At 55.1% G+C, this 22,717-nt stretch overlaps 1 protein-coding gene across 1 annotated transcript; it reads right to left on the bottom strand.

Annotated features, from left to right (window-relative positions):
• Positions 1–406: 406 nt before the first annotated feature.
• Positions 407–21,163, bottom strand: CYP26B1 (cytochrome P450 family 26 subfamily B member 1). The gene is made up of 6 exons (XM_077782560.2): positions 20,027–21,163; positions 18,040–18,264; positions 4,816–5,091; positions 3,633–3,788; positions 2,263–2,544; positions 407–938 (listed from the first exon to the last, which is right to left on the bottom strand). Exons 1-6 carry the CDS (start codon positions 20,228–20,230, stop codon positions 546–548), a joined length of 1,536 nt encoding a protein of 511 aa, XP_077638686.1. The 5' UTR covers positions 20,231–21,163; the 3' UTR covers positions 407–545.
• Between the last annotated feature and the right edge of the window lie 1,554 nt (positions 21,164–22,717).

Raw genomic sequence — 22,717 nt, 5'->3', positions numbered from 1 at the left:
CCCGGAATAAACAATACAACCAAACAAATGAAACAAAAAAAACAAAACAACCAAAAAAAAAAAAAAAAACCACCTCGAAAAACATAAAAACACTGTTATCACCAGCTAATTTAACACTGTTAAAAACAAAAGGTCAGAGGTCACCCCAGAGCTGCCCCGGGACACCAGACCTCAGATCCTTGGCTGATTCCCAAGCCTTTCCCGCAGTCGGGCCTTCTCCTCCTGGCAGCAGAAGTGTTTTATAGATATTTATATATATATATTTATAATAATTAGATACTGTGTATGGTCAGCCATCCCAGCTCGACTCGGCTTTTGCATATCTTCCTCCTTCCCGATGAAACAAGGCGCCGCCGCCCCGACCTTCTCCACGGGAAGAGCAAAATGCTTTTGGCAGCTTCCCTGCTGGAAAAGCAGTCCCGATCCGGAGGTGAGCGCCGTGGAGAGCTCCTCATCCCTCTCTCCTCCCCTCCTGTCCATCCCCTCGCCCCCACCCCACCCCTGCATCCCCCGGCCGCCCGTCCCTGGTGCCACCGGCGCGGGCTCTACACGGTGGCCCCCAGCATGGCATCTGTGCCCGTCAGGATCTCGTTCTGGTTGGAATCCAGTCCGAAGAATTTGACCTTGAGTCCGTCAACCGGGTGGACCACGGGCACCAGCGTGATTTTGGGGAAAGTCCTGGTGGCCAGCTCGAAGCGGCTGGTGCTGGCCAGCTCGATGGCCAGAGCCTTGAGGAAAAGCTTGGCCAGGTGCTTCCCCAGACAGGTCCGTACGCCTCCTCCGAAGGGGAGGTAGTGGAACCTGCCGTCCTTGTCTTCGCTCCGGCCCTGCCCGAAGCGGTCAGGGTCGAAGACGTCCACGTCCTTGAAGACGGGGGCGGTGTCGTGGGTGTCCCGGATGCTGTACATCACGCTCCAGCCCTTGGGGATTTGGAAACCCTGCGGAGAGGCAGGAAGGGGCGGAGAGGAGAGCAGAGGAGGTCAGTCCTGCTGGAGAGGGAGCAGGGGGACGAGGTAAAGGAATTTTGTTTCCATGGAATGATGGAATGGTTTGGCTTGGGAGGGATCTTTAACTGATCCTGTCACACCTCCCTCCACGGGCAGGGACACCTTCCATTGCCCCAGGGTGCTCCAAGCCCCATCCAAGCTTGGACACTTCCAGGGATGCAGCATCCACAATCCCTGGGCAATTTGGGCCAGGCCACGGCACCCTCCCATTTTTCCCTGCTTATTCCCATTTCTTTCAGGTTTATCCCTCAAGTGTGATGCAGATTTAAAGGAAAGCCAGACAGCATAGCACAAAGAGATGCAAATCCTGGCTTTATTCCTCCCTCTGTCCCAAGGATTCGTGGGATGATCGATCCGTTTATTTGCTTTGTGGTCACTGGCAGGAGCTGCCTACCAGGAGCCCCGTGGTGCCGAACGGGGGAAGCAGCTTCTCCCGTGCCGTGCCCCACACATCAGCCAGCCCTTCCCAGAGCATCCCAGAGGATCCCTCAGCATCCCTCAGCATCCCACACCCCGCCGCCTGTCAGCACCACACACCCAACACCCACGCCGGGGCCTGGGCGATGAGAAATGGGGTGGATTTATCATCCCCTGAGCACTTTAAAAGGTCTCTGACTCAAACCACTGCATTAGGAGGATTTACAGTGACAAGGCAGCTCCCGAGATTTTGTTTTGCTGGGAGGAAATTCCAGCCATGGCGGTGACTAATCCGCCTGTCATCCGGCAGCCCGGAGATGCCCTTTGCCGTAAACCTTTCCCCTGTCACACCCCAGCTCAGAATTTGGCGTCGCTGTCACGAGCTGGGCTTTGAAGCATCACACCCGTCTGCTCTTTGACAGCTTCACGCATCCCTTGCTCCGCATCCCATCGCTGCTGGATCTGGAGCAAATCCCATTGCCAGAATCACAGGATTAATTAGGCTGGAAAAGCCTTTGAGATCATCGAGTCCAAGCTGTGAGCTAACACCACCTCATCCACTAAACCGTGGCACCGAGTGCCACATCCCGGCTTAAACCCCTCCAGGGATGGTGACTCCACCACCTCACCCCATTCCAATGCCCAGCCACTTTTTCTGGGAAGAATTTTTTCCCTAATATCCAGCCTAAACTTCCCCTGGTGCAGCTTAAGGCTGCGTCCCTTTATCCCACCACTGGGACAAGGACTTAATTAGGCGGGGCTTCATTTTGTCCCCTCAGAGGTCTCTTTTCAAGCAAACTGGGCTGTTCTGGGGAGCTCGGGGTGCAGCACTACTCACGTCCAGCTCGAAGGTCTGCAGCACCGTCCGGTAGCCCCCGGAGATGGGGGTGAAGAGCCGGAGAACCTCCTTGATGACGCAGTCCAGGTACTGGAGGCCGTTGATGTTGTCCAGGCGCAGGGAGCCCTCGCAGATGCAGCCGTTGTGGAGGATCCCTTTGCTCCGCAGCTCCTCCCGCAGCTTCTCCAGCACCCGCGGGTGTTTGAGGAGCTGCATGATCAGGGAGGTGCTGGCGCTGGCCGTGGTGGCGTAGGCGGCGAAGATGAGCTCCAGGGTGCCGTCCTGGGGGGCAGGAAAAGAGCCAGGGTGAGACACAGGGGTGGGGCAGAGGAGCCACCAACCTCAGCACGTCAAGGTGCCACAGGGTGCTCTTCTCCCCAAAAAGCTTTCCAGCCTGGCCTCAGGACCGTGGGATGGTTTGGGTTGGATGGAAGTTAAGGATCGCCAACCCCAGGAACACATCCCGCCGTCCCAAGGTGCTCCAAGCCCTGTCCAGCCTGGCCTTGGATGCTCCCAGGGATGGAGCAGCCACAGATTCTCCCCCAAAAAACAGCCGTTCCAAAGGTTTAAGATGCAAAGTGACCTGAGGAAGGATCACATCGCAAAGCTGAGAGAGGGAAAAATGGAATGTGGCCTCCAAAGGGAGGTGGATTCTCCTGGGTGATTTCCCACCCACCAGGATGGATGAGGGAAATCTGGGCAGAGCTTGTGTCCGTTGTTAATGGTCTTGGACACCTCCAGGGATGGGGCAGCCACAGCCTGGTCACGTTTAACTGGAAGGTCACTCCTTGGACAGCCACCGCGACGAGCTTCACACAGAAGCTCTGAGGATCAGACAAAAAGCCCAGGAGATGGCTCCTGGCATGCCGTGACCCAGCTGCAGATAAGAACCTGCTGAGGGCCTGCAAAGCAGGCACCAGGAGAAGTGGAAAGGTCAAGGGAGGCAGCTGACCAAGGCTTCTGCTGTGACCAGGGCGGTTCAGGTTGGGGATCAGGAAAAATGTCTTTCCTGCAAGAACAGCAAAGCGTTGGAAGAGGCTGCCTGGGACGGTGATGGAGCCACCATCCCTGAAAACGTTCAAAAACCGAGTGGATGTGGAGTGTTGTGGTACGGTTTGGTGGGGATGGAGGCTGGCCTTGATGATCTTGGAGGCCTTTTCCAAGCTTAATGATGCCATGGAACGCTTCGTAGAAAGGGCTGGGCACAACCAGCGAATGAATAAAGCAACTGGTTTGGATCCACCAACACATCACGGTCCCCCAACTCTCAGGTCCACCCCAACAACTCCTCCCTGGAGCATCCCTCACTTTTCCCTTCCGGAAGTCCTTGAGCAGAACAATCCCAAGGTGACCCCGGGGAAGAGCTTTACCTTCAGCTCCTGCATGGTCAGCTCCTTGCCGTGCTCCTTCCCGCTCTCTATCAGGATGTCCAGGGCGTCGGCGTAGTCCTTGCCCTGCGTGTTCTGCAGCTTCTCCTGGATGGCTTTTTCCAGCCCCTTCTGCAGCGTCTCCCGGGCCCGGATTCCCTGTGGAGCAGGAATCGCTCAGACCACGCCACCAGCAGCACCTTGCCCATCCCAGGAGCTGCAGACGTGCCCAGGACAGGTCCAAGCCATAAAAGCAGAGGCTCAAAGGAGGGTGTGAAGATGCTGGAGGTGTCCCCTGGGCAGGAGGAGTAAAGCCGGGGTGGGGGAGATCACAGGCGGAGTAATCAACACCTAGGTGTAAATGACGGGTCTGGGCTGGGAGCCCCTGTCCGGCACCGGTTCACAGCCCCCGGCTCCTCCTGGGATGTATGGAAATCCCTGGGAAAATCGTCCCTCAAAGGAAAGCCCATTCATCCCAAAGAATCCTCTTCCCCAGCAATTTGATCACCTGGTCCCAGTAAAGCAATTCCTACGGGAGTGCAGCTGCTCGAGGCTAACCTGCTGCTGGGAATGACTCCGGGCTCTGAGGGGATGGAATCGTTCCCATGGGCAAATAGCAATTTAAAAAAAAAATAAAATGCAGGGATATCGCAAAAATAAATTTTGAACCCCTGTATGTTGAGTTGTGTTTTCAAAATTGCCCATGGGGGAAAAGAAATTATTTTATGTCTATTTTTTGTTATGTTTTCATTTTGCACCATTCATTAAAAAAAAAAAAAATGCTTGGAATACTCCAGGAATTAGAAGGACCTGTTTTAGTTTTGGGAATTACAGGGATCTGTTTTAAATCCCGGAATTACAAGGACCTGTTTCGCTCTGAGGACAAGAGGGTATTAAAAGGAGAAGGGTCCCACGAACTCAAAAAATACAGGCAAATTGCCAAATGAGGGAAAATATGAATTAAATCTGGGCAAGTCCTGACTATTTCCTGTTGTCAAACCACTCCAACCACCAAGGAACACATTTTCCTCTGCCTTCTCCACTAGATCAGGAACTGTGGCCCAAAATGGACTCCTTGAGGTCAGGAGGGTGAGAAACCCCACCGAGAACGAGGAAAGGCGTGGATTAATCACCACCCATTAATTAATTGGCGTTATCAGCGTAGAGAACCCGGCCCAAATCTCACCCTCCTGTAGCCGCTGAAGGGCAGATCCACGGGCAAGGAGAAGACGTTCTCCACGAACTGCTGGTAGACCTCGAAGAGGCGGCCGAGCTCCTCGTCGGGGATGCGGAAGCCCAGCAGGACGCGGATGGCCATGCGGAACGTCAGCTTCTGCGCCTCGTGGTACACGTTGATGGGCTCCGTGTTGCTGCTCCAGGCCCGCAGGGTGTCCTTGATCACCAGCTGGATCTTGGGGAGATAACTCTCCAGAGCCTCGTGGCTGAAAATCTTGGAGAAAACCTACGGAAAACAGCGAGGAGGGGTTTGTCCACAGCCACAACGCCTCTGGTCTTCTCCAAGGTGTCCTCCGGGGAGTTGTTGCCTTTCCAAACTCTTCATCCAGTTCCTAAAAAGCTGCCAGAAATGCCAGCTCCTCCCCGAGATTCCCACCACGACCATCGCAAGTGACAGAGAATAACGGAGCAAACCAGGGATGGGAGGAATTCCTTCATCCCAGGTGTGGCAGGAGCCGGCTTTCCGTCTCCAAAGGATCCCAGCTCTGTTCGTCCCGTGGTTTGGGTGTCACTTATGCACCTTTTCCGCGGGGATTCTCCAGCGTCCCACACAGACACAATGGGAAAACGCAGCTCTCCCGACGGGAAGCACGGACAATTCCTCCCACCTCTCCACCACCTTTGGTTTGTTTTTGTTTTGTTTTTTTCCTTTTTTTTTTTTTTTTCATGGATGCAAAACGAAGCAAAATAATTATTTTGGAGCCTTTAGGATCTCTGTGGAATCTGGCTGAACTCCGACAGGGGTTCAAGCAGGGAAGAGCCGCTGCACGTACGCAGAGGCCGCGATCGCCCTCGGCTCATTTCCTTGGGAAACCAGGGGAAAAAAAAATTCCTGATGTCAGCAGCCAGCGTTAATTTAAGCTCTGCGAGTAAACAGTGAGCAGGACTGGGCCTCCCCAGGTCCCCCACGCTAACGGCTCCTTACTCCAATTTTTTTCCTCCAATTTGGGCCCGGGCCCGCTGGAGGAGCTCAGCAATGCCAGGAATGTCCCTTCCCGGCACAGCAGCGCTTTCATTCGGCATTCCCGCCGCATCCCTCCCCGAGCAAGGGGGGAAAGCGCTGTTTGTTTATTTTTTATTAACCTACACACACGCACGGGGCAGGACGCACACGCACCGCAGGCCTCCAGGAAAATCCAATTAAAGCAGGATTCCAAGGAGGGAGCTGCGCGCCGGAGCCTCCACCGGTGGCCGCTTCCCGGCGGGAATGGAGGCGAGGTGGGGGGGCTGCCAAGTTATCAACCCACCGGGAGAGGAGCGAAATCAAAGCCGCCCCCTCTTTTCCATGAGCGCCGGGCTCGCCGGAGCTGTAAATGTGAGAATTTCCTCCGCAGTCAGCACTCCAAGGGAAAGGTAATATTTTCCTGGCTGCGACCCCTCGTTGCTAATGCCCGGCGTTCCCTGGGAGTTTGTTTGGTGAAAAAACACCTCTGTCCCCTCGCAGCTCCGGGCAGGAGGCTCCGGAGCCTCCGCGAGAGCCGCTTCACGGCGCCCCGGGTTGAGCCCCCGGTAAAAACCCGGAGCCGCCCGCGGGAATCCCGGGAGGGCAGGATGCACAGGGAAGGGAATCCGAGCCTGGGGACAGGGAGCCATCCCTGGATGGCCGCACGGAGCCGAGGCATGAATGAATGAGAGGAGGAATCAATGAATGAATGAATGAGCAGCAGGCAGCGAGAGCGCGGGACGGGGCGGCGGCGGCCGCCTCCTGCCTGCATCCAGAGCCGGCAAGGGCAGCGGCGTTCAGGCTTTTTCTGCTGGAAAAAAGCAGCTGGAAAAGCTGGAGGGGGTAAAGCCGAGACCCTCGGCTGCGTGGGGAAGGGGGGGAGGAAGTGGGGAAGGTGGGAAGGGAATAGAGAAGGTGGAGAAGGAGTGGGGAAGGTGGAGAAGGAGTGGGGAAGGTGGAGAAGGAGTGGGGAAGGTGGGAAGGGAGTGAGGAAGGTGGGAAGGGAGTGGTGAAGGTGGGAAGGGAATAGAGAAGGTGGAGAAGGAGTGGGGAAGGTGGGAAGGGAGTGGGGAAGGTGGAGAAGGAGTGGGGAAGGTGGGAAGGGAATGGCGAAGGTGGGAAGGGAATGGGGAAGGTGGGAAGGGAATGGGGAAGGTGGGAAGGGAATGGCGAAGGTGGGAAGGGAGTGGGGAAGGTGGAGAAGGGAATGGGGAAAGTGGAGAAGGAGTGGGGAAGGTGGAGAAGGGAATGGGGAAAGTGGGAAGGGAATGGGGAAGGTGACGAGGGAGTGGGGAAGGTGGGAAGAGAATGGGGAAGGTGGGAAGAGAATGGGGAAGGTGGGAAGGGAATGGGGAAAGTGGGAAGGGAATGGGGAAGGTGGAGAAGGAGTGGGGAAGGTGGAGAAGGAGTGGGGAAGGTGGAGAAGGAGTGGGGAAGGTGACAAGGGAGTGGGGAAAGTGGAGAAGGAGTGGGGAAGGTGGGAAGGGAGTGGGGAAGGTGGGAAGGGAGTGGGGAAGGTGGAGAAGGGGTGGGGAAGGTGGGAAGGGAGTGGGGAAGGTGGAGAAGGAGTGGGGGAAGTGGGAAGGGAATGGGGAAGGTGGAGAAGGAGTGGGGAAGGTGGGAAGGGAGTGGGAAGGGACGTTTCCTTTGTCCATGAGCAGGACACCGGGTTTGACGCAGAGCCAGGATCCATGAGCTCTTCCACAGGGATGGGACAAGACCCACCCGGGTGAAGGGACATTGCTGTGTCCCCATCCAGCTCTCACCTGCCCTGCATCCATGCTGAGGAGCTTGGGATAAGGATAGAGGCTCCTGGTCAATGTCCCAAAGCATTTCCCATGCCTCAGTTTCCCTGCTGGAAGCAGGACCAAGGAGGGAACAGCTCTGCTGTAGGAGCACCGGGTCTACATCCCTGCTGGGAGCCACCACCCCACTGGAGGTGGCCTTTGGGGACTCCTGGCCTCGTCCTACCCCAGCATCTCCCACAGGAGAAGCACCTGGGCACCCCCTGTGCTCCCTGAAGAAAGGACAGCCCCAGATGTGCCTCTGGTCCCAAAACAGCTGCCGCGGTGCGGGGGGCTGGATCCACACCCCCGGATCAAGCCAGGCTCCCAAGAGGAAAGATCCTGTCCTAAGGCTTGGTGTGAACAGAAGGGGGGATCCTTTGGAAGAGAAAACCGAACCCCTCCCTCCGGGGTCAGCACAAACCTGACAAGGGCGAGGTTAAGCGCTGGGGGCTGAGGGGGATTTTGTCCTTTCCCTGCAATTTTGGGAGCTCTCCTCGTGCCAGGAGGCTCCTCCAGCCGGCTGCTCCCCGGAGCTCCCAAGCACGGCCCGAGCCCGGCCGCGCTGCTCCGTCCCGGCCGCCGCTCGCACCGCCTAATCCCACATGTCAGCAGATCCTTCCCGGCCAGACACAAGTCTGGATCCCCTTCCAGTCACCTCCAGTTCAACCCTGCATCTTTCCAGTTGATTAAAAAGGAGGAGAAGGCAGCCAACTTTCCCCGACGAGCCCCGGCGCGTTCCTAGCCTAAAATTCCTGCGCCCTCTAGTGAAGTGGAGCCGAGCGCCTCGGCCGCTCCAGGAGCGCGTCCAGGAAAACCGAGGAGAATCGGGGCAAGGAGAAGTTGTCCCAGAGCTGCCCAGAGGCAAAATCGTCTCTAAGCTCAGCTTTGTTAACCCTGAGATGCCACAGCCCGGCTGCGGTGGCAGCCAGCCATGAGGACTCACAGCAGGGCCGGGATTTTTTGGGGACGCTGGAAAGAGTTTTTCCACGTTGGGGTATGTCCCAAAAGAGCCAAATCTGGGAATTTGCTCCATCCAAGGGCGCTCATTTCCACCATACACCCACACCGACTGAGACCCCACCACCCAGTGAGCCCGGCTGGAACTTTCCCGCTCCCCCCTCACGGAAAAAGGATATTTAAGGATTTATGGATTTCCAAAGGCAGAAAATGCCTTCCCAGTGCCTCAGCTGCAGCTTCGCGTGACAGCAAAGTGCCCTCAATCCCAGCTGGAGAACGCCCCAGCCCCATCCTTAGTCCACGGCCAAGGAGAGGGAATTTGAGGGAATTCTGTGAGCTCCAGCAGGGATCCCACACATGGTCTGGGTGTGGGGAACCACGTTTTCTGGGGTTTCTCCTTCCCACTCCAAGCACCAGCACCAATCCCTGCCTTTTGCCATCCCTGGTTTGCAGGCCTCTCGCTCCCACCTGGCACGTCCTCCCCAAAGAGGGAACGGAGCTTTCCATTCCCCCCCTCCAGGAGGAAAACTGAAATTTTGGGATCAGCCACCTGCATCCCATCCAGCCTAGAGCCGCTGGCCCGACCAAAGTGAGGCGGGATGAGCCTGGAAATGTTTTCAGGAACCAATTTGGCACCTGCCGGAGGTTTGGCCGACAGGAGACGTCGGGAAACATCCAAAGTAACATCTCAACCTGGATTTGTCCTAATTCTTCCCACATTTCCAGAGACCAGGCTGTGTTTGTCCCAGCCCCGTCCCATCACCACATTATCCTGGATGTCTGCCCCTCCCCAGAGCCCATTCCCATGCTCCAGCGGGCTTGGAAACCGGGATATTTTTGGAGGTGGTTCATGGGCAAGAGGCCGTCATGGTACTGGGAGCATGAACAAAGGGAAAACACAGCAAAAAATGTTGGAAAGGCACCGCAAAAGGAGAGAAAATTCAAAAAAAACCCTATTCCTGCCCAGACACTGTGCTTATAAAATGTTCAGCCTTTGCACACAGCAAAGAACCGATTCCTTTTGTCCCCTTTTTCCTCTGGAAAATGAGGCACGTGGAAGGCTCCATCCTGGAGGGATCCAGGCTCTCGTCAACGCTCCAGCCTCCAACTGGAGTCTGGGAACAGGAGCTGGAGCCTCCAGGCTGGAAGGAATGATGTGCCTTTGCCAAAGGCTCTTGAACAGAAATTCGAATGCTTCCCCAAAAGAATCTGCTGGGAAAAAATGGAAGGATCATTTCAGATCCTTGCATCATGTCATGATGCACCTTCAAGGGTTGTCCCTACCTGTGATTTTTCCGTGTTTAAAAAAAAAAATATTATGAGAAACTCCAGCATTTCCAGTCAGATTCGGAATAAAATTAAGCCCAAGATCTGCATTTCCCCACAGCTCAAAAATCTCCATGTTCAAGAATCTTTCCTACAAATCCCCCACATGGCATGGGAGGATTTTGACCCCAAACCCTTTAAGGCCCTGCTTTAAATCCCCAATTTTCAAGGCTGAGTTGTTAAATGGGGCTGTGGGGGAGAGCCAGGACCAAGCAGGACCTGCCCCAGCAGCCCCTCTGCAAAACTGCCTCAGTCTCCCAAAAATTCCATCCCCAGCAAAATTCCATCAAGAAATTTCACCTTCTCGCCCAAATTTATGGGGATACCGAAAAACACTGGGATTCATCAGCTTTGTAATGCTGCTCCAAGCGTCCTCTCCCTTTTTATTTATGGAGAAAGAGGAGAATAAAATTCACCTTATGCTCCTCAAGGAGGGAGAACGATCCCACGTCCATGGATGTCGCGGGAAAGAAACGGGAGTTGTTCCAGAGAAAAGGGATCAGGAAGGTGGGATCAGCCAGCCGGGATCCTGCTGGGATCCCTGTGGATGGAGCCGTGGGGAAGGAGAATCCCACAAACCCAGCAGGCACGGTCGGAGCTCTCATTGCTCAGGGAATGCTGGAACGGTTTGGGTTGGAAGAGACCTAAAATTCCAACCCCTGGGATGGGCTATCCCGACTGGGGATGGATCTCTGCCTGTGGTGTGAGCGTGAAGAATTCCCGGGAGACGAGGAGGAGGAGAACAGCTTCCACAGGGAACTGGTGGAAGTGAAATATTAGGAGGAAAATCCCAGTTTTTACTGAGCCGATGTGTTTCCCTGGAGCATGGAGAGAGGACAAAAGGGAAGGATCCCTGTGGATTTAGAGCAGGGATTCTCCAAGAGACAAAGCCAGACTTAAAAATAAACCAGTCCTTAGTCCTGCCAAGAACTCCAGGAACTGGGAACAGCGCAGAGCGAGAGGTGGCCACGCTCAGAAGGGGATGAGTGGGAAATTCCCAATCCATGGTGCAGCTATTTCATCCTGAAGGAATAAAAACCCCTTCCAGAACATGCACGGTGGCAGGAATAAGGGAAAAAAATCTTGGAAAAGGGATTCCTCCAAGGAAATCCCGAGGATTGCAAGATCTCCATGGAATGAGTGAACACCTGAGGAGCTTCTGCAGACCAGGTGAGGATTAAAGCTCCTCCAGGGAGGTGACAGGGGCTGAGGTGACCCCACAAGGTGATCCCAACTTAAGGCCACCCTACAAGGAGAAGGAAGCTGGAGAACCAGCAGCTGAGGGAGATTCCATGGGAAAAATCCCACCTGGGAAGTGACGGAGAGCTCCGTTACCACCAGAGGGATAAGTGCAATGTCACAAACCACAACTGAGGAGGTTCCTTGAGCTGCTTGGGAGGATGGAGGAGGATGGATGGGAAAAACAATGGTGCAGGATGGATCTTGACTGCCTGACATCCCTGGGATTCGCTCCTGGTCCCTCACATCCCTGGGATCAGCTCCCCATCCCTCTGGAAGTGGAGCCTGGGTTGCAGTTCCACCCAGTTGCTGCCCAAGGAGGGGCTTCACCTGCTCTGTGCCTCCAGGACAAGCAAAAACTCCCACCCTGGATGGCACAGGAAGGTGGAAAAGCCAATTTTGGGGATGTCCAGCTCCCAGGGTATCCCACAGCCGCAATCCTGCTCCGCTAACACAGCGGGCCCGGAGCTGGCGGGGAGTTTTGGGCTGGAAGGCACCGTGAAATCCCCCCAAATTTGGGTTTCAGCCACGAGCTCCTCCATTTGGCTTTTTTTTTTTTTTTAATCCTTTGGATTAAAAGTGGTAAATTTTTTTTAATCCCCTGGATTAAAACTGATTAAAGTAATTGAAATTACTCTGGATTTACACCCCTGGAGATGGCAGCACTGCTTGTCAAGGAGACAACCCAGCCCAGGAATTCTTCCCCCGGAATGGGAACAGGAGCCATCCTCCATCCATGGAAGATTTTCCCCACTCCAGAGGCTTTTGCCCATGGATTCAGGCTCCCTGGGCATGGAGAAGGGGCTGGAGCTGGTGGCAGCTGGAATTCAGCCTGTTTGATACAATTTCGGGAGCTAGCTCCAATGGATTTGGAATGGTTTCTTTTCCACCACGAGCACACGGAACAGGCTGGAGGGTTGGACAGACATGAAAAATAAAATCCTAAAAACCCTAAAAAAAAAAAAAAAAAAAAGGCCCCTCACAACAACCTCAGTCCAGATTTTTTTGTAGGAAAAGATCCATTCCTTCCACTTCCCATCCCTCCTTCCTCCTCCAGCCCTCTCCCGCATCCCGATCCTGATCCTTCCCTCCCCCCGGCAGCTGGTTTATATTTGGCTGTAAATTTATGGCCCCTTTTGTGCTCTTAATCCCCTCGCAAACGATATGAAAGCCTCGGACCTTTCCTCTCGGTGCTAATGAGCTCAACACTTGCGTGCCTCGGAGGCAGAGCATTAATTGCGGTGTGTTAATGAGCGATGGAGCTTTGGACACTGAGACAAACCAGGGCCCGCTCCACTCCCTGCTGCTCCCTCCTGGAATCTCTGGATGTCTCCCCAGCAATCCCATGGATTGCTTTTATTTTATTCCATCTTTGCCTTTTTTTAAGGGTTTTTTTTTATTTTTTCCCCAGCTGGCTGTGCCTATTTTGGGATGGCTCTGCTGGAAGACGAGTCCGACGCTCTCCTGCCAAGATGATCCCGAGGAAAGTCTGATCCCACCTTTCCCTGTGGATCCTGGGAATCTCCCTCCTGGCCCTGGGCACTGCTCAGATTTTACCTAAACCCTAAAGGCCACATCCTGGTCGTTCCCAATTCCCATTTCCTTCTTCACCGGGATCCCTTGCAGGCACAGGAGAGCTGAATTCCAGCTTCCCGCTGGAATTGGATCCCATGAAAGCAGAGGAGGCAGGACCCCTAAGACCAGGTTTGTTTTGCCCTCATTATGGCTCCTTTCACCCCAGAATCGAGGATCCCAAAATCTGGAGTTTTCCAGGTGGAAATGGGAATTGATGAGGTCGACAAGGACAAGGTGGGATCAGATGGGACAAGGATGGAGGGAGGAGCCGGGGTGGGACAAGAGCAGGATGGAGAGACCACCAGAGCATGGAGCAGGAGCTGGAATGATCCCACCAACCCTTCCCACGGAGTTCCAGTGGGAGCTCCAATCCCAAGGGATGACATTCATCCGTCATGGGGTGGGCAGGGACAAGGATCCGCCACAAAAATCCCGGAGCAAAGACCCTGCTCAGCCACTGAGGTCACTCCCGTGAGGAACCTGGAGGTGATTCCAGACCAAAATTCCACTGTGGAGCTCCGGCTCCAGCAGGGGTGGCCCAGATCCTTCTCCAACATCAACACAAACTCCGTGATCCAGCAGCAGGAACAGCCTGGCTGGGATAAATATCCCAGAAAAGTGGAAGAGGAGTTTGGAGCTGCCGTTGTTGATTCCTTGTAAACTGCTCTGCCCACCCAGCTCTGCCCGAGGCCACGGCCAGCATCGGGGACATCTGCCATGAAGCCATTCCACGGCGCAGGAATTTGCCCCGTTCCCAGCCCTCCATCCTGCCCCTCATCCCTACTCCAGGCTGACTCCAAACCCTCGCTGTAACCCGAGAATTCATTTCCCAAAACAGGGACATTTTCCTCAATTTATAGGAATTTTCAGTGCCAGTGACATCTGCAGTTGAAGGCATTCCCTGCTGCAGGAATTCTCTGTTCCCAGCCTCCCGTGCCTGCCCCAAGCTGATTCCACATCCCGCAATTCCCTGTCTATAACTGGAGAGTCCTTTTCCCAAAACAGGGAATTTATAGGAATTTTGGCAAACTCCTAGAAGGGAAATCTGATAAATTTGGGATGGGAAAAGGCAAAGAGCTTCCATAAGGTTAGGACTGGGATCCTCCTGAGCACCTCCTGCATCCCAGGATCCTTTACCAACACCAACGGGATCAAAACTTCCGGATAGTCTATATGGAATGGGATAACGAATCCATAAAGATCCCGAAAAACAGCTGGGACATGGAAACAGGAAAGAGAGAAGAGCTCCAAAACCTGGATCATCCCACCCTATCCCTGGTCCCATCCGAGCCTCCTCCAGCGGGAATTCGCTGATCCTGGAATTCCACCGAGGAGCTGAAATTCCTTGGAAAGCTCCGCCGAGCAGCTGATCCCTGGCGGGATCCCAGAACCCTCCTGCAAGAACATGTTGGGTTTGGAGCTCATCTCCACATGCCGGTGACAATCTGGAGAGCACGGATCGCCTGCCAGGGAATGCTGGAAGAGGAGCTGCTGGAAATAAACACAGCTCCGGGGCTTTGGGGAAGATGAGGGGGAATTATGGCCTTGGATAAGAGCTGGAGATGATCCCGAATGGTTGGAAGGGCAGCAGAGGTGGTGGAAGGGCAGCTGCTTTTCCTCATTTTGGCCAAAATCCCGCTCCAGGTGAGGAATCCCACCTCAATTCATGTCAGGATCAGGGAATTAGGAAGGGACAAGGGAAGGTTCGGGGTCAGAGATGAAGAAAACCCCGGAATCCGAGAGGTCACGGAATACCAGAAAACCCCGTAATGCGGGGAAAACCTCGGTCATCATCCACCAGAGAGGTTTCCCAGGAAATCCTCTCTCCACAGAGCTTCCAGCTGCTCCAGATCACTCAGTGAGCCTCTCAAGAGCACTGTGGAATCTGGGGGATTCCATGGAAAATCCTGCCTTTTCCAAGCTCTCTCCTTGGTTCCCTGGCGGGTCAAGAGAAGAACTCGGACTCGGTTTAAGATTTAAGCTCATCCTAGGTCCAAATCCTTTCTCCTGAGAGCTCGGTTTAAGATTTAAGCTCATCCTAGGTCCAAATCCTTTCTCCTGAGAGCTCGGTTTAAGATTTAAGCTCATCCTAGGTCCAAATCCTTTCTCCTGAGAGCTCAGTTTAAGATTTAAGCTCATCCTAGGTCCAAATCCTTTCTCCTGAGAGCTCGGTTTAAGATTTAAGCTCATCCTAGGTCCAAATCCTTTCTCCTGAGAGCTCTCCGAGTTTCAGGGTGGGGAGAGCTCGAGGTTGGAGCCGTGAAACAACAAAAACACGGGATTGAGGAGCTCCAAAGAGGCCGCGGCTGAAGGAAGGATCTTTAATCTGCTCCTCGGAATCTTGATAAGAGCAGATCGATTTTAGCCCCATTAGAGCAGGCTCAGCTTATCTCCGTGTGCAGCTCGGGGATGGGTTTTAGGGAGAAGAGGATTCCCTAAATCGGGATCAGCCCAAGGTGGGTGAGGTGGGAGGTGCTCGGCTCCCAGAAGCGGCGATTAATGGGAGATGGAGTGAAGAAATGAGGCTCAAGCGCCTGAACTCCAGAGCTGGGCACGCTGGACTCAATCTCCAGCTGATGAAAGGGAAAACTTAAAAAAGAAAGAACTCCCACAGTGTCCCAAATCCCGGGAAAAGAGTTTGTGGGATCTCAAAGAGCAGCAAAGAGAAGGAGCCAGGGTTATCCTGGGACAGGATTTTGCTGGAATACCTGAACTTGGGAGGCTTTTGGCCACCCCTGACATAGGAATTAGGATAGGAATAAATTAGGAACTGGGATCCTTGTTGGCTTGGAATCACAAGTGATGCCAAAAATCATGGAATTGTGGAATGGCTTGGGTTGGAAGGGACCTTGAAGATCATCAATTCCACTCCCTGTCACGGCCAAGGACAGCTCCCACCATCCCAGGGCGCTCCAAATCCCATCCCAGCCTGGCCTTGGGCACTGCCAGGGATCCAGGGGCAGCCACAGCAAATCTGGGAATTCCATTCCATCCCCTCCCTACTTTGACAGGACACAATTCCTTCCTAACATCCAACCAGGACGCAAAAAAGGGTTTTGAGGAGCACAATGGAGATCTTTAGGACCGAGAACATCCCAAAAGCTTTGGGTTTCAGTGGAGATCTTTAGGACTGAGAACATCCCAAAATCTTTGGGCTTCAGAGTTTCGTGTTGGCCACGTGGTTTTCCTCAGTAGGAAAAATGCAGGAGTGAGAACACCAGGAAGAGCCGTGGAGGAGAGAGGGAACCTCTACCGGGTGCCCAGCCCAGCCTGGTGCCAATCCCAAACCCACCAGGATCCCACAGAGGTCAGGCCTCCCTTTTCCATGACCCCATAACCCACACTCCCTGTGCCCGCTCCCAAGGCCGGAATTCCGTGGTTTTATGCAGGCAAGAAAAGGCCACTTGAGATGAGCAAAAAATAATCCAGAGGTTTATCTGATCCCGCTTAAGCCTCCCAGGATAGGGATTAAACTTTCCTTGGATAGGGAATAAACCTGCCCTGGATGGGGAATAAACCAATTTTCCTCCTGGATGGAGGCAGCCCCATTGCCATCCTCCTTGGTTGGAATAACATCTCCATTTTTGGGGAAAAACCCCAGAACTGGAGGGGCTGGCACCCCAAATCGGCTGCCCTGGGAGTGTCACCTCAAGGTGACACAAAAGGGGCTCTGCACCCCCAAATCGACTGGCCTGGGGGTGTCACTTCAGGGTGGCACAAAAGGGTCCCAGCACCCCAAACCAGGCTGATCTGGGGGTTCTAAGGTGACACAAAATGGTCCCAGCACCCCAAACCAGGCTGATCTGGGGGTTCTAAAGTGACACAAAAAGGGGTCCCAGCACCCCCAAATCGACTGGCCTGGGGGTGTCACTTCAGGGTGGCACAAAATGGTCCCAGCACCCCAAACCAGGCTGATCTGGAGGTTCTAAGGTAACACAAAAGGGTCCCAGCACCCCAAACCAGGCTGATCTGGGGGTTCTAAGGTAACACAAAAGGGTCCCAGCACCCCAAACCAGGCTGATCTGGAAGTTCTAAGGTGACACAAAAAGGGGTCCCAGCACCCCCAAATTTGTTGCCCTGGGGGTGTCACCTCAGGGTGACACAAAATGGCCCCAGCACCCCAAACCAGGCTGATCTGGAAGTTCTAAGGTGACACAAAAAGGGGTCCCAACACCCCCAAATTGTCTACCCTGCGGGTGTCACCTCAGGGGGACACAAAAAGGTCTCAGCCCCCCCCCAGCCACCGCCTCACCCCGGAACCCCCACCCTCATCCCAAATTCCCTGAAATCCCAGGAAGTTCTCAGCACCACCCCTCCACCCAAAGCCCCTCGGGGTGTCCCTGCGGTTCGGGTGGGGGGTGACAATCCGTGGGGAGCCCCCCCGTGCCACATCTCCCTTTTAGGAGCCCTCCCCGCCGCCCCTGTCACGCGTGTCCCCATCGCGGGGGGCTCGGGGCGACACGCGTGTCCCCCCCCCCCATCCCCATCCCGATCCTCCTCGAAATTCCTCAAGGGATCGGGGGGGGAAAGGGGATAAAGGGGCAAAAAGGGAATAAAATGAAAGAAATGGGGGCAAAAAAAGGGGGGGGAGGAAAGGGCGAGGAAAGGAGGGGGAAAAGGAAGGGGGAGGAAAAAGGGAAAGGGAGAGGAAAAACGAGGGGAAAAAGGAAAGGGGGAGGAAAAATGAGGGGAAAAAGGGAAAGGGAGAGGAAAAACGGGGCGGGGGGAAGGAAAGGGCGAGGAAAGGAAGGGGGGAAAAGGAAAGGGGGAGGAAAAAGGGAAAGGGGGAGGAAAAAGGGAAAGGGGGAGGAAAAAGGGGAGGAAAGGAGTGGGGGGAAAGGGAAGGGGGAAGGAAAAATGGGGGGAAAAAGGGACAGGGGGAGGAAAGGAGGGGGAGAAAAAGGAAAGGAGGAGGAAAAACAGGGGGGAAAGGGAAAAGGGAAGGAAAGGAGTGGGGGGAAAGGGAAGGGAGGAGGAAAAATGGGGGGGAAAAGGGACAGGGGGAGGAAAGGAGGGGGAGAAAAAGGAAAGGAGGAGGAAAAAGGGAAAGGAGGAAGAAAAACGGGGGGGAAAGGGAAAAGGGGAGGAAAAAGGGAAAGGAGGAGGAAAAACGGGGGGGAAAGGGAAAAGGGGAGGAAAGGAGGGGGGAAGGGAAGGGAGAAGGAAAAATAGGGGGGAAGAGGGGATAGGGGGAGGAAAGGAGGGGGAGAAAAAGGAAAGGAGGAGGAAAAACGAGGGGGGAAAGGAAAGGGTGAGGAAAGGAGGGGAAAAAAGGAAAGGGCGAGGAAAGGAGGGGGTAAAAAATGGAAAGGGGGAGGAAAAACGGGGGGAAAGCGGGGACACGGACCTTCCTCTTGTGGCGGTGGATGTCGCCGATGGAGTTGGCCACGGTGTTGGGGCCCAGCAGCATCCGCGTGCTCCGCGGCCACTCGGTGCTCACCAGGTGGTGCTCCCCCATCAAGATCTTGCGCACGTTCTCCGCGCCCGTCACCCGCACCAGCGGCCGCCCCAGCAAGTGCGTCTTGAACACGTTCCCGTACTTCTCCCGCCGCGAGGACTGGAAGCAGGAGCCCTGCGGTGGGAATTGGGGCACAAATTTTGGTTTTGGGGGGGAAGGGATGGGGGTCACCCCGTGTCCAGCCCGCCCGCTCTTCCCGCAGCCCGGCGGGGGTCGGTGCCTTCCTTCCCCCCCTTCCTCCTCCTCCTCCCCTCTGCTTCTCCCCTTACCTCCCCTGTCACTTTTAAACATATTCCTATTTTTTCTCATTTCCCCCATTTTTTCTTCCCCTCCTTCACACCCTCCCTCCTTTTTCCCCCCCTCGCTTTTTGCCTCTTTTTTTTCCCCTTTTCTCTCCCCTCCCTCCCCGCTCAGGCTGATTTTACTCGAGGAAGGCAGCGCTTTGCCTAAGTAAATCTCCAGATTTCAGGGACTTTAATAACTTTCCCACATGCTCCAGGGGCTGTTGTCGGCGGAGAGGCGGCCGGAGCCGCAGCGATAGCGGGGGGGTCCCCCCAAAAAACCCCCCTGGCGAGCGGGGAGAGGCTGCGAGCGCCGCGGCCGCGCCGCCGGGCGGGGAGCGCGGGTGTTTATTTTGAAACAAAAGCGCGGTTGTGAGGTTCAGATGTTCAGGTGACCCTGTTTCTTGATCTGCGTAAATATAATTAAAGTCCTTTTTGTGGCATTAATAAAGAGTTATTTGTACACCATTTCCAGGGCAGCACAAAGAGCACCTTTATGCGGCGCAAGTTGCGAATGGAGTCCAATTTATACAAAATTTTTGTATTTTTAGCCCTGGACTCTGTTTGGACGGAGCCTGTGGAAAAGCGAGAACCCTTTTCTGGTCCCCCTGTAAAAATCTGATAAATTTCTTTAAAAAATAAAGCCCTATTGAGAGCGTGCCGTTAACCCCTTCGGCGCCGGGCGGCGGAGCGAGGCCGCCGTGGCGGGGCTTCCCCGGCGGTGGCGGGGGGACACCGGGGACGCCGCCGCTGTCCCCGCCGGGACCGGGCTGTCCTGCCCCGCCGCCGGCCGCGGCGACGAAGGGCGGGAGCATCCTCCTTTGATTACTATAATTAATTTTTTTTATTTTTTTTCCCAACTTTTTGCTGCTGGGAGGAGAGAGGGGGAAACCCTGTGCGCGGCTTCGCCTCGGGGGTTCCCTCCCGGGATGCTGCGAGCCTCGGGGCGCCCCGAGCCCTCCCCGCGGCTCCCCCCGGAGCCGGGCACCCCCCGGCCGCCTCCCGTGGGATTTTTCCCCCTTTCCCCCCGATTTTTTTTGGCAGCCGCCCCGCGGCGCGGGGGGATCCCGCTCCGCCCGCCGCCGTTGGGCGTTTAGCGAGGTTAATCCCGGGTTAATCTCCCGATTACCTCGGCGGGCTTCCCCCGCCGCGGGAGCCGGGCCGGGAGCGGGGAAGGGACGGGACACGAGCGGCGGAGCCCCCGCGCCCACCCGGGCCGCCTCCGCCCGCGGCTCCGGCGCTGGGGCTCGCAGGTTTTGGCAAGAACCGAGGCTCGGGAGGGGAGGAAGAGAAGGGGTGGGCAGCGCAGCGGCGATGCCGAGCCCGGCGCGGGGCGAGCCCGGTGCCCCCGCGGCCACGCCGCTCCCCCGGCTCCGGCTCTCCCTCCCCGGCCCGCCGAGAAGCCGCATGATGCAATCGGAAGGGAAAGAAGACGTGGGGGAGAAAAAAAAAAAAAAATACGGCGGGGAAAAGCCCTAAAAACACCCTAAAAAATACCGATTAAAAAAAAAAAAAAAAACAAACCACCAAAAAAAGAGAGAAAAACCCGCCGGTCCCAACCCAGCTTCCAGCGAAGAGCGGGGAATCCTCCTTACCTGCAGGAGCCAGTGGAAGGTCTCTCCGATTAAAGGGAATCCCATGGAGCCTTTGGGGATTGGTAGCTTGCAGGTTTTGTCGCGGGTGGCAGCCCAGCGGAGCTGCCACAGCTGTTGGGACACGGCCAGCAGCAAAGTCAGTGACACCAAGCACGCGGCGAGGGTAGCCAGTGCCGAGACGAGATCAAAACTTGCAAAAAGCATATTTGGAAAGAAGGGAGGAGGAGGAGGGTGGGGAGAGAAACAGCCCCTTGACAGGCACCGCGCTCGCAGCCGCACACACGCGCGGAGGGACGGCGAGCGCGGAGCGGCCGCTCGGCGCTGCTTTGGGGGGTCCTGGGGCGAGGGGCGCCCCGGCTCGCCCCCCTCGGCGCCAGCGGCTTGGGGGAGCGGCGAGGGGAAAGAAGGGGAAAGGAGGAAAAAGAAAAAAATTAAAAAAAAAAAAAAAGTAATAAGATTAGGTGTCGATGAGGGGGGGAAAGCTGTGGTTGCTCTGCCCCTCGCTGCGAAGTTTGGGCTTGTTTGGGGTAAACTTGACGGGGTGACACGGAGAAAAAGCACCACGCGCGCACGGGGAGAAACGGGGGAAGGGAGAGGGAAAAAAGGAAAAGCAGCGCGTCCCCCACCGCCCCCAAAAATAAAAAATAAATGGGGTGGGGGTGATGAGGAGGGGGAAAAATTGGAGAAAAAGCAAAAAAATAAGGAGAAAAAAGGAAAAAAAAAAGGCAAAACCTGGAGTGGCGGAAAAAAAAAAAAAGACCCCAAAAAGTCCAACTGCAGATGCTCTGGCTCTCGCTCGCTTGCAAGGCAAAGCCACACACGCCAGAAGGAGGGAGGAAAAAAAGGAAGGAGTAAAAAGGAAAAGAAGAAAAAGAGGGGAAAAAAGGTAAAAAAAAAGGGGGGGGGAAGGAGCGAGATTAAAAAGAAAAAAGTTTAAAAAATCTTAAAATAATTCAGCCACGAGCTGGAGAGATGGAAGAATTAAATAGCTGTATATATGTAACTACACACACGCAGCGAGCCGGTTCGGTTTATAGCTCTATCTCTACATATATATATATAAATATCTCCCTATAAATACAGATCTCTCGCGACGCCGCTTATTTGGGAGCCCCAGACTTTTCACCAGACTTCTGTAAGGAGGAGGAAGAGAAGAGAGAGAGAAGGAGGAGGAAGGAAAAAAAAAAAAAAAAAGAAAGAAAAAAAAAAAAAAAAAAAAGGGAGGCAGGGCTGCTGGGCAAAGCCCCTCTGCACTGTTCGCTTTGAGGCAAAAGAAAGTCAAATGTGTGTTTATATAGAGGCGGGGAAGCCGGGGCTGGGCCGGCCGCCAGCGCCGCCGCTCCCCCCGCGCTCCGGCGGCTCGGGGGGGCCGGGCCGGGCCGGGGGACGCGGCGCTGGAGCGTGCGAGCCCTGGCCAGGAGCCCGCGGCTCGCTCACGCCGCTCCGCTCGGCCTCATCCTCCTCCTCCTCCCGCTGCTGCTGCTCTTTCTCCTCCTCTTCTCCTCCTCCTCCTCCTCCTCCTCCTCCTCCCGCCGGCCTGCGGAGAGACGAGCGCGGCTCAGCCCCGCGGACCCCCGCCCGCGTTAACCCTTGGCGAGGCGCTGCTGGCAGCGGGAGGATCCCCCCAGGAGAGGGTCTCCCCGATATTGGATCCGGGATTGAGTGCCCAGCGTTGGACCCGAGATCGTTCTCCCCTTGCTACAACCCCCGCAGGGATCCCCCTGGGATTGTCCCCCCAATATTTAATCCTTGATCCTTCTCCTTCCCACAACCCCCCCAGTGATCCCCCTGGGATTGTCCCCCCAATATTTAATCCTTGATCCTTTTCCCTTTGCCAAAAACCCTCCCCAGTGATTCCCCTGGGATTGTCCCCCCAGTATTTAATCCTTGATCCTTTTCCTTCCCACAACCCCCCCCCAGGGATTCCCTCGAGGTTGTCCCCCCAATATTTAATCCTCTATCCTTTTCCCTTTGCCACAAACCCTCCTCAGTGATCCCCCTGGGATTGTTCCCCCAGTATTTAATCCTCGATCCTTTTCCCTTTGCCACACCCCCCCCCCCCAAAGTGATTCCCCTGGGATTGTCCCCCCAATATTTAATCCTTGATCCTTTTCCTTCCCACAACCGCCCCCCCCACCCAGAGACCCTCTCGGGGTTGTCCCCCCAGTATTTAATCCTCGATCCTTTTCCCTTTGCCACAAACCCCCCTCGGGGATCCCCCTAGAATTGTCCCCCCAATATTTAATCCTTGATCCTTTTCCTTTTGCCAAACCCCCCCAACAGTGATCCCCCTGGGATTGTTCCCCCAATATTTAATCCCTGATCCTTTTCCCTTTCCCACAAACCCCCCCCCAGGGATCCTCTCAGGGTTGTCCCCCCAATATTTAATCCTTGATTGTTCCCCCCTTGCCACAAACCCCTCCGTCCCCAGGATTTGATCTCCCTGGGATTGTCCCCCCAGTATTTAATCCTTGGTTGTCCCCCCAATATTTAACGCTCGATCATTTTGCCCTGGCAAAAATCCCCCCCATTTAACCCCTTCGTCGTTCCACAACACCCCCAAATGTTTAACCCTGACTCCCCCTCGTGATGCTCCCCACAAACTTAACCCTCGATCATTTCCCCCGATGTTTGATCCCTGATATTTCCCCCGTAATGATCCCCCCATATTTAACCCTTCACGACTTTCCC

Source organism: Lonchura striata, chromosome 4, assembly GCF_050655825.1.
Source record: "Lonchura striata isolate lonStrDom1 chromosome 4, ASM5065582v1, whole genome shotgun sequence".
In the NCBI taxonomy this organism is placed as follows: domain Eukaryota; kingdom Metazoa; phylum Chordata; class Aves; order Passeriformes; family Estrildidae; genus Lonchura; species Lonchura striata.
Note: the sequence above shows the minus strand (reverse complement) of the source record. Positions and strands in the feature narration are given on the sequence as shown.